We start from the raw sequence: 14,403 nt of genomic DNA, 5'->3' as shown, positions 1-14,403 counted from the left end.
CCTTGGGCACTGAGGATGGAGGAGGAAACCCATCTGTCAACACGGTCAGCGAGTGAGCCACGCGTTTCTTTAGTTCTTTTACCAAGGCCAACGCCAGCCAACTCTCTCCCCCTCCCCACCAGAGAAATAAGGGAAACCGAGTAAAAGACGACTTTTCCTGTCATTTCACATGCCGATGCAGAGGACTGGAACCCGACCACCTCCTACCCCCCAAGTCAGTCAGAATGAGAAGCGAGGTCAAAGCAGAGGCCAACCCTGGCGCCAGCGCAGAGGCGACGAGCTCCGAGGAAGAGGGCTGGCAGAGTCTGCCAAAAACCCACACATGAATCTTGCAGATGTTTTTATTTTCTTGGCCACTTGGAACCTTGCACCCTCTTTCCTCTCTGCTCTGCCATAAACGCGCACACAGCTCGGATCCAGGCGGCCCGAGCTCCATGCCAGGCTCTCCGCTGGCAGAACCCGATGTCCTCGGCAGCACACTGGGTGGGGAAGCTCGCGGCTTTCGTGCCGAGACCAATAATTTACACCAGACACCCACTACGCCAGCTCCCGAAAACTTGGGTTTTGATCAGTCAGTGCTGCATCTCCTCCCCTGCCCTGCAGAGTCAAAACAATTCTGCGCCTATTCACTGTCAAGAGCAGAATTAAACCCTCGCGTTCCCCTGGGGACATGGGGCAGGAGGGAGAGACTGACAGAGGAAGACAACACAAATTGAAAACTACATCAAGAAACCATTTGCTATTCCAACAATATCAGTATGAAAGTTGTAAATTAAGAGGTCAAAGAAAAATTGCAGTTAAAAAAAAAAAAAAAAAACACCAACAAGCCCTAGAGCTGAAAATTCTCACCCAGGCCGGGGTAGGTCCTGCGCTTGCTGAGATTGGCCGATTTCACCAGGAACATGCAGGACTGATGAGTCATCCAAGAACAGAAAATCAGCAGCAGAGCTCCCAGGACAATGCCACACTGAAACGGGAGAAGAGGGGGGAAGAGACAAGCGCAAGATGGAAAGTCAGTCATTCCGCACAGCCTTATTGCCGTCCCTTACCCCCTTTAGGCTCCCTCACATATTTCCAGCCACACTTTTGCCTGTTAAGAGAGTTCCCTCGACTTCAGAGCAGCCAGGAGAAACATGACGTACAAGCTCAGTTTTACTCTCCACAGCCCAAGGACAATGCAGAGCAGCCACCTGTTTCCCACAGCTTCCAGTTGCACCAATTTAAGCACCGAAGAGTGAACTGGGAGCCGTTTGTGGAGCAGAACTTCCACAGCTCCCCTCATTCATTCCCCCAGTGCTCCCCACAGCTCTCAGCAGCTTCACACAGAGCAAAGAAAGACCACTCCTAATCCCGAGGTGCAAACTCTGTTGTAAATTTATTTAATAAGAACTACTTGATAGCGTGAACTAATTACCGAGCTCGCTACCAGTGCTGTCCTGCCTTGCTGGTTCATGCATTTGCAGCAGGGGATGTTAAACACCGGACACTTTATAAGCAGGTGACTTTAAAGAGGTACAAGTGATGCCAGATCTTTATCACAGCCATCCCCTTTTCTGCTGTATTTAAACCTGGTGCGGCCACAGGAATGGTGGCAAGTCCTGGAGAGGGGGAGCGGGGGCACAGCTCAGCGTAAGGGCTCAACACCTGGTTTGCAAACACCTCCAAGCCAACCCACGTTTATCATACGGATAAATTCTTCAATTGTTTTTCCCTTCTACTCACAGGAAAGGCAGAAATGGTTACCTGCAGACCTCACAACAAGGAAAAACACATAGTTTGGCGCGAGAGACCTCAGTCTGTAGTGGTTCCTTCCCCGACCGTCCTCTACCAACCACCCCAAAAACACTGAACCGCCCTTCAAATTGGGGCCAGGGGCAAACGTGTCCCTGACTGCCCTCCCTGGCCCCCAGGGCTTGGGGCAGACACTGCGCCAAGGAACCCCTGGGGACTTCCAGCTGACAAGAGAACAGACCGACACACCCAGCCCCCAGCCCCACACGTGGGTCTCTCGGCGGGGGAAACCGTCGACGGTCCCCGATGTCCCTCCCGACCCTCCCGGTGCCTCTCACCGGCCTCAGAGCGACGGGGACACTGGCAGGACCGCCCGCTTCGGTGAGACCCACGGGTAGCCGACCCCACCACTCTCTACCGGAGACGGCGACGAGGGGCTAACCGGCCGGCCCCGCTGCCCCCGGGAGAAGCACCCCCCAGCACCGGGAACCGGCGGGGGGGGAGGGGTGGGGAGAACACCGGCGACGGGAGGGCGGCGGAGCGCTCACCTGTCGGAAGCAGAAGGGCACGGTGAGGACGCTCACCCCCACGATGCTGTTCACCACGTTCATGATCAGGCCCCAGTTGGAGCCCGCCGCTGCCGCCGCCGCCGCCATGACCCGCGGCGGGAGCGTCCCCGTGGCGCGGGGTCCGGCTGGCAGCCACCACCACCCGCGTCCCCAAGCGACTCCTCAGCCACCCGTCCCCGCCATAACGGTAACCAAACCCGACCCGCCCCCGGCCCCGGCACCGGCCACAGCGGCACTTCCGGGTTCCGCTGCTCCGCTGGCGCTTCCGGGAAGCCACACGGCCGGGTAATGAGAGGAGAAGGGCAGAGCGCCGTCGAACGGGCTACTCCTGCCGCCTCGGAGGACCGTACCCGCTGCTCCTGGGAGAAACGGGGTGGGAATGAAACCGGGGGGTCCCCCCCGTCCTCACACACACACACACACACACACACACAGCCCGGGGGAACCCCCCGAGAGGCGGGCACGCGCCTGCAGGTGCAAGCGCGTGCCCGCGCACGCCCGCACACGTGCACCGGCACCCCTGCGACCCCCCCCCCCCCCTCACCTTGTGCAGATGCAGGCGTGCGAATGACTGCACACTCACGCACACGCGTGTGCCCAACGCAGCTGCACCCCCCCCCCCCCCCCGAGGGCAGCCCACGGCCCAGAGTCCCCCCGCTGGGGTGGGCAGAACCCTTGGGCGCACATCTGGGCGTAGCATCCAGCTGCGCCCACGCGACGTAGGCAACAGGTCTGGGGGTCCCCATCCCGGCCGGAGCGGTCCCCGACTCCGGCGTGGCCGTGGGTCTGTCTGTCTGCAACGGGGGTACCCCCGCAGCCTGCTCTTGGGGGGGGGGTGGTCTGAGCCATGGGTGCCAACCTCCATTGGGCACCCACAAGGCCGCGGCGGACGATCACCCAACACCCCGGGGGGCTCCCTGCCTGCCGCAGGCATCCCCCCGGCTCTTCCCACCTGCCTGCTCGCTCTTCGTCTCCTGAGGAGGAGAAAGAAAATAAAAAGAAAGACGCGGGGGGCTCTGGACGGCTCCCCCGGGGCCACGCACCACGGCAGGTCGGAGCGGCGCGCGCCAACTGCACGCTGCCGTCGGAATGAAACACGCGGCGCTTGTATAATTTGCAGCAATTGCAATGGGTAACCGCAGGAATTTGCTCTACAAAAGGTTTGCAGGGAGGTGAACACGCCTGCCTAATTCCCTCCAGGTGCCGCACGGGCTCGGGGGCCGGCGGCAGTGCCGGCTGCGTTTCTCTGCCTGCTGCACCGGGGCCGTGCCTGCGTCCCTGCGTGTCCCCCAGCTGGGACGGGGGGTCCCCTCGGGGCTGTCGCTGCGTTGATCTGGGAGAGCCGCGGTTGTGGCCTGCAGCGCCCGGGCATGGAACGTGGTACCCCGACATGGGATGCAGCACCCAGGCACGGGACGAGGGGGGCTGCAGGGGACGGGAACCCCTGTGTGATGTGGGGGTTCCCCTGTGCCCCCAGGAACACGCAGCGAGGCCCATGTGTGCATGTCTCCCAGTTCCACCCCGCAGCCCTGCCCCGGCACCCGCCTGTTGCCACGGTCTGGGGGTGGCGTGAAGCTGGGTATCTCCCACCCATGGGTGCCCGAGCACCCACTGGGGAGGGCAGAGCCGCCGCAGCCACCCGCCATGCCGGGAAGGGAGAGCACCTTGCTCCCGTGCAGAGGAGACATCTGCAGCGAGTTAGAGGGGAAATCATGTTTATCCAATTAGCGTTACACGGCCCCTAACTCAGCACTGGCAGAAAAAAGGGCTCAGGTGGCTTCTCCACGTGTGAGCGGCCGCCAGTAGCCAGGAGCCCGGCAAGCACCGAGACCCGGCCGGCTGTGAGTCCCCGCGCCGTGGGACAGGGACGCTGGGGGAGCAGCCCCCGCTCTGTGGCCCCTGACCCTGTCACCAGCCCGGGTGAGCGAGCGCCAGCTTGGGGACACGGTGCGGCGGGGGGCACGGTGGCCCCAGCTCCAATGCCCCAGTGCTCTCCAGCATGGCAGGCACCAACACGGGGTCACCGGCATGAGTGGAGTCACTGGTGTGGGTCACTGGGACAGGCTGGGATGGCTCTGGCACTGCCCGGTTCCTCACATAGTGCCGGTCGGTGCTGCTGGGACAATGTGTTTCCAATCGCTGTGTCCCCAGCCCTGCTGCAATCCAAACCACCTGCGGCCGCTCGCCTGCAACCCATCAGCTCCTGGCTACCAAATAAATGGATCACACGCCACGGGCTGGCCACCGCTTGCCGTGGCACCGCAGGCAGGGACAGGCAGCTGCCGCTTCCCAGGGCAAACCTGAGGCTGGCGTTGCCTGCAGCCCCCTGCCCGTGCCGGGTGATCTCCATCCCACCCCCATCCCAGGCCCTGGGAACACTGTTGGCACGTGCATCCCCTCCAAAACTAGCCTATTCCTCTGGTGGGTGCCTGCGGTGGCCCGTGGCCCGATGCCCGGCTGCCAGCATCCCCTTGCAGTGCCACGGGACAGCCGCACTCTTCTGACCGGCACCGTCTGCACCGTGCATGGCACTGGGGGGACACGACCGGGACTCCCAGAGTGGCACTGGGGCTGCACCCCAAGTTGGGCGCTGCTCAGGGTCCTGGGGAACCCCGATCCCCTCGGTGGTGCCAGGCTCAGCCGGGGCAAGCCCCCATCACTCCCCTTCACCAGCAACCCCGTGCACCTTGCTGGGGGGAGGCTGAGGGCCCCCACCCCGGCTAACCCACCTCCTTCCCCCCAAAATCAACAGGGGCTCAACATGCTGCTGCTCAGCAAACAGGAAAGGGGACGGGCTGCGAAAGGGGGGAAATAATCAGACAGATAAGGACTAAAATAAAGGAAAGCAGAGCTGGCCGTGGCAGGGGGTGGGGGGGCATCCCGCAGTCACCAGCGGGAGCTGCTGTGAAGGGCAATTACCACCAGCCCAAAGGGCACCCTGCAAGCCAGCAGTATATTTATTGCTCGTAATAACTGCCCAATATTGCAGTGGTGGCCGCGTGCTTGTTGCTGCCTCCTCCTCGGGGTTATTTTCTTTATTTATCCCCCGCAGCAGCCCTGGGAGCAGCAGCTCCCACCCGGCACCATCCCCTCCTCCTGTGCCGCTGCTCCCGGGGCTCATCCGTGCCCGTCCCGAGGGACCACAGTTCTCTCCAGCTCCTCAGGTGCCTTTAGCTGCTCGGCTGTTACTAACAGCCCAGGGCCAAATCCTGCCTCTGGCATGTGCCGGGGTCTCTGTCCAGCCATCTGTCTGCGTCCCAGCCAAGGGCAGACCCTCCCCAGCAGCACCAGGGCCACTTCCCCACCGCAAACGAGCCAAAAGCAAGCGCAAAACTCCCCGGAAAGCACTGAAGCCCCCTGCACCCCCCAGGAGCACGGCCAGCCACCGGCACAAGGAAATGCCAACGGGGATGGGGACTAGGACAATGGGCTTGCACCGTGGACCCCCCAGCCCCGCTCAGCCGGCACGGCGTGGGGCATGGCATCTCCAGCTGGCTTCTGGAAGCCAGCAAAGGGCAAAGCAAGGCCTCATTTGTTTTCTTAGCACAAGAGAGAGGAACGGAGCTGGCGGCAGCATCCCTACTGTGGGATCTGCCGGGAAGCCCCGGCAGCTCAGAGCCCTTCCCAGTCCTGCTCGATGGCCCAGATTCCTCCCGCCTGGATTTGGAGCCACAGAGAATAAACAGCCCCAGAGGGCTGCCAGAGCCGCAATTACTGTAATTAGAAAAGGTGGCTTAGGGCCGGCTGGGGATCCCGAGCTGTTTTATGAAAATGCGACACCCCCCCCCGGGAGGTCCGGCAGCTGCTGGGGCTGGGCAGGGAGCGCTGCTTTGTCTGACGCTGCTCCGCGGGGACGCACGCACCTCCGTGCACGTGCACGCGTGTGCAGGCACGTGCGTGTGTGCACACACTGTGCTGAGCAGAACCAGGCAGAGACAGACTTGCAACTCTCACGGGTGGTGTTATCCCAGGAAAAATGCCCCAGTTTGGCTCTGCCCGGTGGGATGCAGGCATGGGAACTCCCATCCCTGCCCCACCATCCCTTCCTCGCTCACGGCTGGTATTTGCCTCTGCAAGAATTCACCTTGGTGGCAGCTCCAGGTCAGGGGGCTCTGTGCCGCAGCGTGCCATGGGGCTCGCACAAATCACCCACGGCGCAGGGCAGCTCTCCCCCAGGACCGCGAGGCCCCCGGGGGCATCCCTGCCTTCCCTTCTCTGCCAGGCAGCTTACCTGGGGCGAGGGGGGCACAGCGTATGGGACTGCAGGCTGGGGGGGGGGGGGGCCCCAGTGCAGAGTCCCGGAGGAATGGGAACCCCCTTCCCAGGCTGCCAGGGCAGAGTCCACTTGTGCCACAGCCCAGAGGTGGGTGCACCCGAAGGTCTGTGCCCACGCACCACCCAGAGCACCCCACGTCCCCCCCTCCCTGCAGGGGTCAGCACCCATCGCCGAACAGGCCAGGGCCGCTTTGCTCCCTGCCGCGGTCGGCCCCGATGACAGATGCCTGGCAGAGCCCAGGAACAACCCGGCAAGTATTTAAAAACATAAATTAAAACAAATTGCGTTTTTATATTGCAAATAAGGGCAGTTTTATCGGTTTTATTGCATAACAACCATTAATGAAGTGCAGTTTCAGGCACCTTAATTGCTCAGAGACTAAAGTTCAATCCATATCTGCGGCGCAGGCTGGAAGCTGCCGTGTGTCATGCGAGTACCTGGCAGATTGGAAATGTAAATAAATTTATGGTTGCTATTAGGAAAATGGAGGAGAGGGACCCGATTTATCTGGGCAAGAAGCGGTGGGGGTTAAACAGCACAAACCGTCCCGGGGGGAGGTGAGAGGCTGTGGTGACCCCCCCCCCCCCCCCCCCCCAACCCCGGTGTCACCCCAATGCCCTGGACACGAGCCGTGGGGTCCCGCAGCCTGTGCTCGCCGTGGGGTGGATTTCAAGGCAGATGTCCCCCCCCAGGGCATGGGGAAAGCTGGGGCTGCCCGAGCCGGCGGACCCCCGGGGTGGTGCAGAGCCCCGGCCGGTAAGGCGGGGGTTGGGGGGGGGGGGGGGGGGGCGAACGGGACACCCCCCTCCCCCGCCCCAGCATAACACACGCGTGGGCGTGCAGGGAAAGCACAGCCACACACGCGAGGCACACAGAGCCGTGCGGGCCAACGGAGGACGGCAGCACCGGGGCCGAGGAGACCCGCGGGGACCGGACGGGGATCCACCCGCGAACACGCACCCGCGAACACGCGGGACACGCATCAGACGGGCCACCGCGCCCCCCCACCCCCCCGTTCCCCTCTCTCTCCCCCCCCCCCCAGCCCCGGCACCATCACAGCCACAGCCGCACGTACCGTCTGTACCGACCCGGACCGAACCTGGCCTTGCCGTACCGGGCCGCTCCTCCCGCCTGCGCGGCACCGTGGGACAGGACCCCGCCCCCTCCCGGAGAGCGCGCCGCCGCGGGGGGCGGAGCCACGCGATAGGCCCGCCTCTCCTCTACGCGCATGAATGGACGCACCCCGCCCCGCCCCGCCCCTTATAAGGTATCTGGCGCGGCTCGGAGGGAGGGGCTCGCCCGCGTTCATTCCTCCCTCTTCGTCCCGCCCACCTCGCCGAGGTTTTACCAATCAGAGCGGCGCGCCGGGCCCCCCGCGGGCGCCGGCCTTTGTTTGTGGAGGGCGCCGGGGCCAATGGGCGAGCGGGAGGGGGAAGGGAGAGCCAATGGGCGCGCGGGGGGAGGGGCGAGGCGGGGCGGCCGCTTATGGCCCGGCCCGGCCACGTGCTCGCGGAGCCGCCACCGCCGTGCCCGGGGACACGGAGCAGCCCCGGGACGTGTCGAGTCCCGGCCCCGCCGCTCCCTTCACGTCCCACTCTCCCGGGAAGACCGAGCCCCCCCCTGCCCGCCCCGAGCCGCTCCCCACGGGTGGGGATGTGGCCGTGACACCCCCTTACCCACCCGCCCCGGTAATCCCGGGCCCTGGGGGGGGCTCCCACCCCGCTGGGCTGTGGCCCTGCCGATGGCCACCCCAGGGGCACGGTGCCCCGGGCACCCCCCACAGCACCCGGCAGCCCCAAGGAGAGGTGGCCGGCCATGCGGTGTCGATGCCAGACCCCGTGTGCTGGCACCGCCTCGACACCTTCCTGGCCCGGGAAACCCCCGGGGGGCCCTGGTGAGGAGGGGTCCCAGCCCTGGACGGGTCCCTCAAGGCTCTGTCCTGGGAGCCCGGTTGGGCAGCAAAGCCCAACTGCCTGCAGCCCCCACCCTGTGCAGCCGCGCGTGGACCCTCGGCGCTGGGACGTACGGCCTTGTGCCGATCCGTGTGCTGGGAGCCGGCTGCGCCGAGCACCCACCGCACGCAGGGGAGCAGGGAGCTGCCACCGCCGCAGCTGTGCCGGATGGGAACATCCTGAGGGGCCCAGAAAAGGCCGCCCGGAAATTCCAGCCCGTGCCGGGGTTCTGTCCGGGAACCGCCAGCCCCTCCTTGGCCATGAGAAATTTCCTGCTTCCCAACCGGCCCCAACGCCAGGCTGGCCACGTGCCTGTGCCGTAGGGCCGTCCGCTGCTGGGCCACACTCACGGCAAAGCCGGTGTGTTAAGTCACTCCCAGGCCAACGGCGGCGAGCATGGATGCTTGAGACAAGCCCTTTGCTGGAAAGGTGAAGGTCACGGTGGTTTTTACTATCCCGGCTCCCGTGTTTGACAGTTCCAATCCCCTCCGGCGCTCCAGGATGCTGTCTATCACAGCAGGGGCTCAGCCTCGCGCCGGCCACGGCACCGCCATTCCCATCCAGGAGCCGTGGTGGTGGCCAGTGATGGCCAGATCGAGGGGTGCTGCTTCTGCTGCCGGGTTTCCCGGGCCCCGGCTGTGCTTCTCATCCCCCTCCCTGTGTCCCCCCGCTATGAGCCTGCAGCTCCGGTGCCGGCCGCCCGCACTTCTCCGGCACATCCCGAGGAAGAGCCGTCCGTCCATCCATCCATCCAGGCCTGGCTGTGATGCTGCCCAAATCGCAGGCAGCAGCACCGCAGCAGCCAGGCAGGGGGGCAGCCCCGGTGTTACGGGGGGAGTCAGGGATGCCGGCGAGCCCCGGGCCAGCACCGCCGTGCTCTCTGGCAGGCGGGGAAGCGCCGGTGCATCTCCCCTGGCTCGGGGAGAGAACAAAGGAGGGCATCTGCGGCAGAGGGAGTGCCGCTGCCGGATGCGCTGCGGCGCAGCTAATCCGCCCCGCGCCCTCCTCGGGGCCCCGGCACACCCCGCTGCCGCTGTGCCCCCGCTGCCGGCGTGCCCCCGGCACAGCCCTCCCGCATGGCCCCGTGCACTGGCTGTCCCTTGCACTGGCAGCACCGTGTGCCAGGGAAAGCGGCTGCTCCGATGGAGACGCGAGGGTCCGTGCAGAGCCAGGGGAGGGGGCCCGGCCCGGCTCCCCCCGCAGCACCGTGGCCCCGGCCTGCCGCCCTCGCGGCGTGAACCGTTCAATCCCACCATGCGCACCGGTGTCGCGGTGGTATTCACCCCGGCTAATGCCGCGCCATAAAGGAAACGTCTTACATTAACGACTTTTGTCACCGAAGTCATTAACATAATAGGACTTCCACATCAAAATTGAATATTAATGCTACACCCGGCTGCGGAGTGAGACGGATAATTGCTCTAATACATTTTCCAGTAGGATTTTCGCATCGCAGCAGCAATTGCATTAGCAAACCCGATTATTACCACGGCCGATACAATGGGACAGTTAATGGGAGTTAAGTTCCTTCCTTTTTCCTTGGGACCCCAGAGCGGCTGCTGCTCTGTGCCCCCCCCCACCCGCCCCCCACCCTCAGAAACCTCCCTGGGCCACGGGGCAGGGGGACGACGTCCCCAGGCTGGGATCGGAGGTGACGGCAGCACTGAGCTGCCTCTTCCCTCCGCATCTGCAAAGACGACCCTTGGTCGCAGACGGCCTTGCAACACGCCGGCAAACCCGCGGCCAGCTGGAAACCCGCCTGCCCCGCGCGCCAGGAGGCTGAGGCGCCTGCGTTGCGCCATGTCGTGCCGAGCCGTGCCGTGCCATAGAGGCCTGGGACGGGCCGTGCGTGGGCAGCAGCAGGGTCACATCAACCGGGGGGTCCCACCATGGCAGTGCCGGGTAGGACCGGGGAGAGCAGGGGGTTGCTCTGGCCCCAGCTCAGGGCTGACCCTTTCCAGGGGGGTTCGGCAGCTCCCGTGAGGATGAAGCACCGAAATGGCCGGGGCAGGTGCTCTCTCCTGGGAGGGCGGCTCCAGCCAGGCAGGTGGAGGAGCTGGGGACTGTGCCGGGTTGGGATGCCAGCATGCAGGTCGCAGCCTCCTCGCTGCACCCGCAAACGTGGCCAGGCCGGAGGAAGACGCCCCTGCCTGCAGCCCCTGCCTCTGCCACCGCACCCCTTCCTCAGGGTCCGCTCTTGCCCACCCAAGGCCTCCTCCGCGTTCAGGATGCTCTGCGATGGCAACGGCCCCGGCCTGGCTCCTGCCGCCGGCCCCGACGCAGCCGTGCAGCGGCACGCAGGGCCGGCGGCGCAAACGCTCCCTGCGGGCACCGTGCCACGCGCGCACCGGGAGCCGCAGCAACGTGCGGCCCATGCACCCAGGTGGGAACAACTCAGGGGGTGTGTGTGTGGGGGGGGGGGAACGGGGACACGACGAGCACCGTGCATGCACGCAGCAGCGGCGCAGGGCTTTGGGGTTGAGCACCGTGCATGCATGCAGCAGCGGCGCAGGGCTGGGAGCTGTGCAAGGCCCATCCAGCAGCAGCTCCTGGTTTCTGGGGGGGTCGGGGGGGGGGGCCGGGAAGGGGTGGAGAGCTCAGCCCGGCCCCGACAAAGGGCGGCGGGAGGGGCCCTTTGTCTCCGGTCCCGGTGGGGCCGCCCCGGGCGCGGACAAAGGCGGCTACGGGGTGGGGGCGAGGGGGTGGGTATATGTGTGTGTGGGGGGCGTCATTAAACTGGCTTTAATTGCACTCGTCTGGGCTCGCTTCATTGATCAAGCTCGCTCGGGGAGCCCACGCAGGGAGGGGGGGGCTGTCCACGGGGGATGTATACCCACTGGGGGGGGGGGGGGGGGTGCACCCCAGGGAAAATGCCCATGGTGGGGGGGTGTCTGTCCACGGGGGGGGGGGGTGGGGGTGGTGTCTGCTCAGTCCCGCCCCGGTGCTCACTGGGGAAAAGAAAAGCCTCACAGCCGCTTTTGGGTTTTTTCTTTTTTGTTCTTTTTTTTGGGTTTTTTTTTCCAGTAAGAAATCATTTCCAAGTGCTCCCCGACCACCAGCAGCCGAACAATATGCCGGCCCCAACCCACCGGGCTGCTGGCACCCGGCACACCGTTACCCCAATGCTCGGATTTGCCTCGCGCTGCCGCTCGGCGTTGCTTCCGTGCGCTGGGTTAATCCATAATGTTATTTATCAGGCCGGAATGCCTTTCTTGGATGGAGAGGGATCCAACAGGGATGTTTTTAGCACGTTTCCCAGGGCGCGGGGATGACTATGGGCTGCGGCTCGGCGCTGCCGTGAACATCCATGGGAAGATGCTCCGCAGGATGGTCAGGATGCGGCCAGCTCCACTCCCCACGGCAGGTTTCCCCAGGCAAGTGGGAGCCCCGGATCTGGCCGCAGAGCTCAGCCTGTGCCGGCCAGGCTGCTCTGCTCCAGCAGTTGCATTGAAATGCCATAGGGAAAATAATCCAGGAAAAAAAAAAAAGAAAAAAAAAAAAAAAGAGCTTTTCGGGGGGGCAGCACGCAGCAAGGGTCCATCCCTGGAGGGTCCCAGCACATCTCCCCTCCTGCAACCCGGCCCCCGCCCCACTCCTCACCCGGGCGGAGGAGAAATCCCCGCTGCGCCGACGGGCCCGCGGCACCGCGGTGCTCACCCCGGGCAGCGCTGCCTGCACCGCGCCGGTGCCTACCGGCACCGCGGCCTTTGCACCGCGGCCATGGAGGAGGCTGGGTGCGATCCTGCGTCCCTCTGGCCGTCTGTCCGTGTGTCCCTGTGCATCGCTCCCTGCTGCAGCTGCACGTCCCCCTGCACTAGAGCGTGTGCCAGGGCTCTGCCCCACGGTGCAGCCGGCTGGCCCCGGCCGGCTGTCCCTGTGCCCCGTCCCGGCGGGTGCAGGACCGTGCTGCGTCCGTACGTCCCGGTGTGCGCAGGTCTGTCCGTGCGGTGCCGGCGTGCGGTGCGGCCGTGATGCCGGAAGGTCCCCACGGGCTGTGCCGCATCCCCCGGCCGTTCGCCCTCCTAACTCGATTGTCGTCCCGGCGTAATGAATAGCTCCGTTGTAATCTAATAGCTTTTACAAGTTATTTAGATTTATTTGAGCATTTTCAATCAATTACATCCTTTTATTTCGAAAAAAAGAAACCAACCTGCAGTGCCCCGCCGGGGACCCGCGGTGGCAGGCACCGTCAGACCCCACTGCTCCCGGTACCGGCCCCGGCCTCCCCGCCGCTGCTCTACCTCCGCCACCTGCTCGCCGCCCTTCCCGTTGCACGGTCCAGGGGGATGCACGGTCCCCGGCTCCCCTCACCCCGTGCAGCCCCCCTGCATCGTGCAGCCCCTTAATATTGCACTGCCTCCCCCCCACCTTGCACGGCGTGGCCTCCCCAGCATCGCACACTCCCCCCTCCATACTGCACAGCCAGTCCCCCCAACATTGCACTGCAGGGCCCCCCAGCATTGCAACTCCCCCCATCGCACAGCCCCCTTAACGTTGCACCCCCCCAGCATTGCACCCCCCCCCCCACGTTGCACAGCCCCCCAACATTGCACCGCAGAGCCCCCTTAACACTGCACCCCCGCACACACTGCGCGGCCCCCCAACACTGCACTCCCTCATCGCACAGCCCCCCAACACCGCACCGCACGGCCCCCCAGCATTGCACAGCTCCGTTAACACTGCACCACCCCCCGCTGCACAGCCCCCCAGCATTGCACCCCCCCCCACTGCACAGTCCCCCAACATCGCCCCGCACGGCCCCCCAGCATTGCACACCCCCACACACACTGCAGAGCCCCCAACACCGCACCCCCCCATTGCACAGCCCCCCAACATCGCCCCACACAGCCCCCCAGCATTGCACACCCCCCCCCCCACATTGCACAGCCCCCCAACATCGCCCCGCAGGGACCCCCCCCCCCCCCGAACACCGCAAACCTCCGCCTCGCAGGGCCCCCAGCGTTGCTAGTCCTGCGTGGGTCCCCCCCACCTTATAACCCCCTGGCCCCCCCTGGCCCCGACCTGCCGGCAGTGCGGCGGAGCCGGTGGCGAACTCCGGCCCGTTCCCCTCTCGCCGCCGCCTTTGATCTCCCCCGCGCCGCTCCCGGCCCTCGGGGTCTGCCCGGGGGGGGGAGCCTAGAAACCGCCCCCGGTTCTTTCCCCCCCCCCTCTTCCCCTTCCCTTCCCTTTTCCCGGCTGGGGGCCGCCTTGAAACCGCGCGCGGGGCCCGTCCTCGCTGTTGGCAGGGGCCGGCCAATCAGCGGCTTGTTTACACTGCGTGATTGACAGCGGGCTGGCGGCCGGCCAGCCAATCAGCACCCGGGGGCGGGGGAGAAGGGGGGGGAGGGTGTTGCGTTGCAGCGGGGGTTGCATTGCACCGAGGTGCAATGCAACCCCCGCTGCAACGCCAACACCCCCGCCTCTGCGCCGCGCATGCGCGCTACTCCCTCCTCCCCTCCCCTCCCCATTCATCCGCCGGGCTTGAATTAGGCGCCGCCGTCGAGGGTCTCCACCCTCGCCGCGTCCTGATTGGCAGGAGGCTGGCGGGGAGCCAGCCAATGGGGAAAGGCTTCCCTGGACGCCGGGCGCGCGGAGGGGAGAGGTTGTGGGAGAAGAAGAGGGGAGGGGATTGCGAGCCGGCGGGGCGCGAGCGCCGCGCGGCGGCCAATCACCGGGGGCGCGCGCGCGGGCGCGCGCGCGCGGGCGGGCGGGCGGGCGCGCTGGGGGGCACGCGCTTATTAGCATGCGGGGCGCGTCGCCTCGGCGGAGTGCGCGGCGTGAGCGGGGAGGCGCGGCGGGGTCCCCCCACCCCCCCCCCCTCCCACCCCCCCCCCCCCCCCCCCCCCCAACCCACCCCCCCACCCCCCCCCGGTTC

General features: G+C 65.6%; 1 protein-coding gene across 1 annotated transcript in view; it reads right to left on the bottom strand.

The window, feature by feature from the left end:
* SLC38A10 (solute carrier family 38 member 10) overlaps positions 1-2,511 on the bottom strand; it is a 38,635-nt gene extending 36,124 nt beyond the window's left edge. The window contains exons 1-2 of the mRNA XM_049811828.1: positions 2,280-2,511; positions 850-967 (exon numbers count right to left, since the gene is read on the bottom strand). Coding sequence (XP_049667785.1) covers positions 850-967; positions 2,280-2,387 — 226 coding nt within the window. The 5' untranslated portion in view covers positions 2,388-2,511. The remainder of the gene's footprint in view (positions 1-849; positions 968-2,279) is intronic.
* Positions 2,512-14,403: the final 11,892 nt, after the last annotated feature.

This window comes from Accipiter gentilis, chromosome 10, assembly GCF_929443795.1.
Source record: "Accipiter gentilis chromosome 10, bAccGen1.1, whole genome shotgun sequence".
Taxonomy (NCBI): Eukaryota; Metazoa; Chordata; class Aves; order Accipitriformes; family Accipitridae; genus Astur; species Astur gentilis.
The sequence above is the reverse complement of the archived record's forward strand: the minus strand, read 5'-3'. Positions and strand labels throughout refer to the sequence as shown.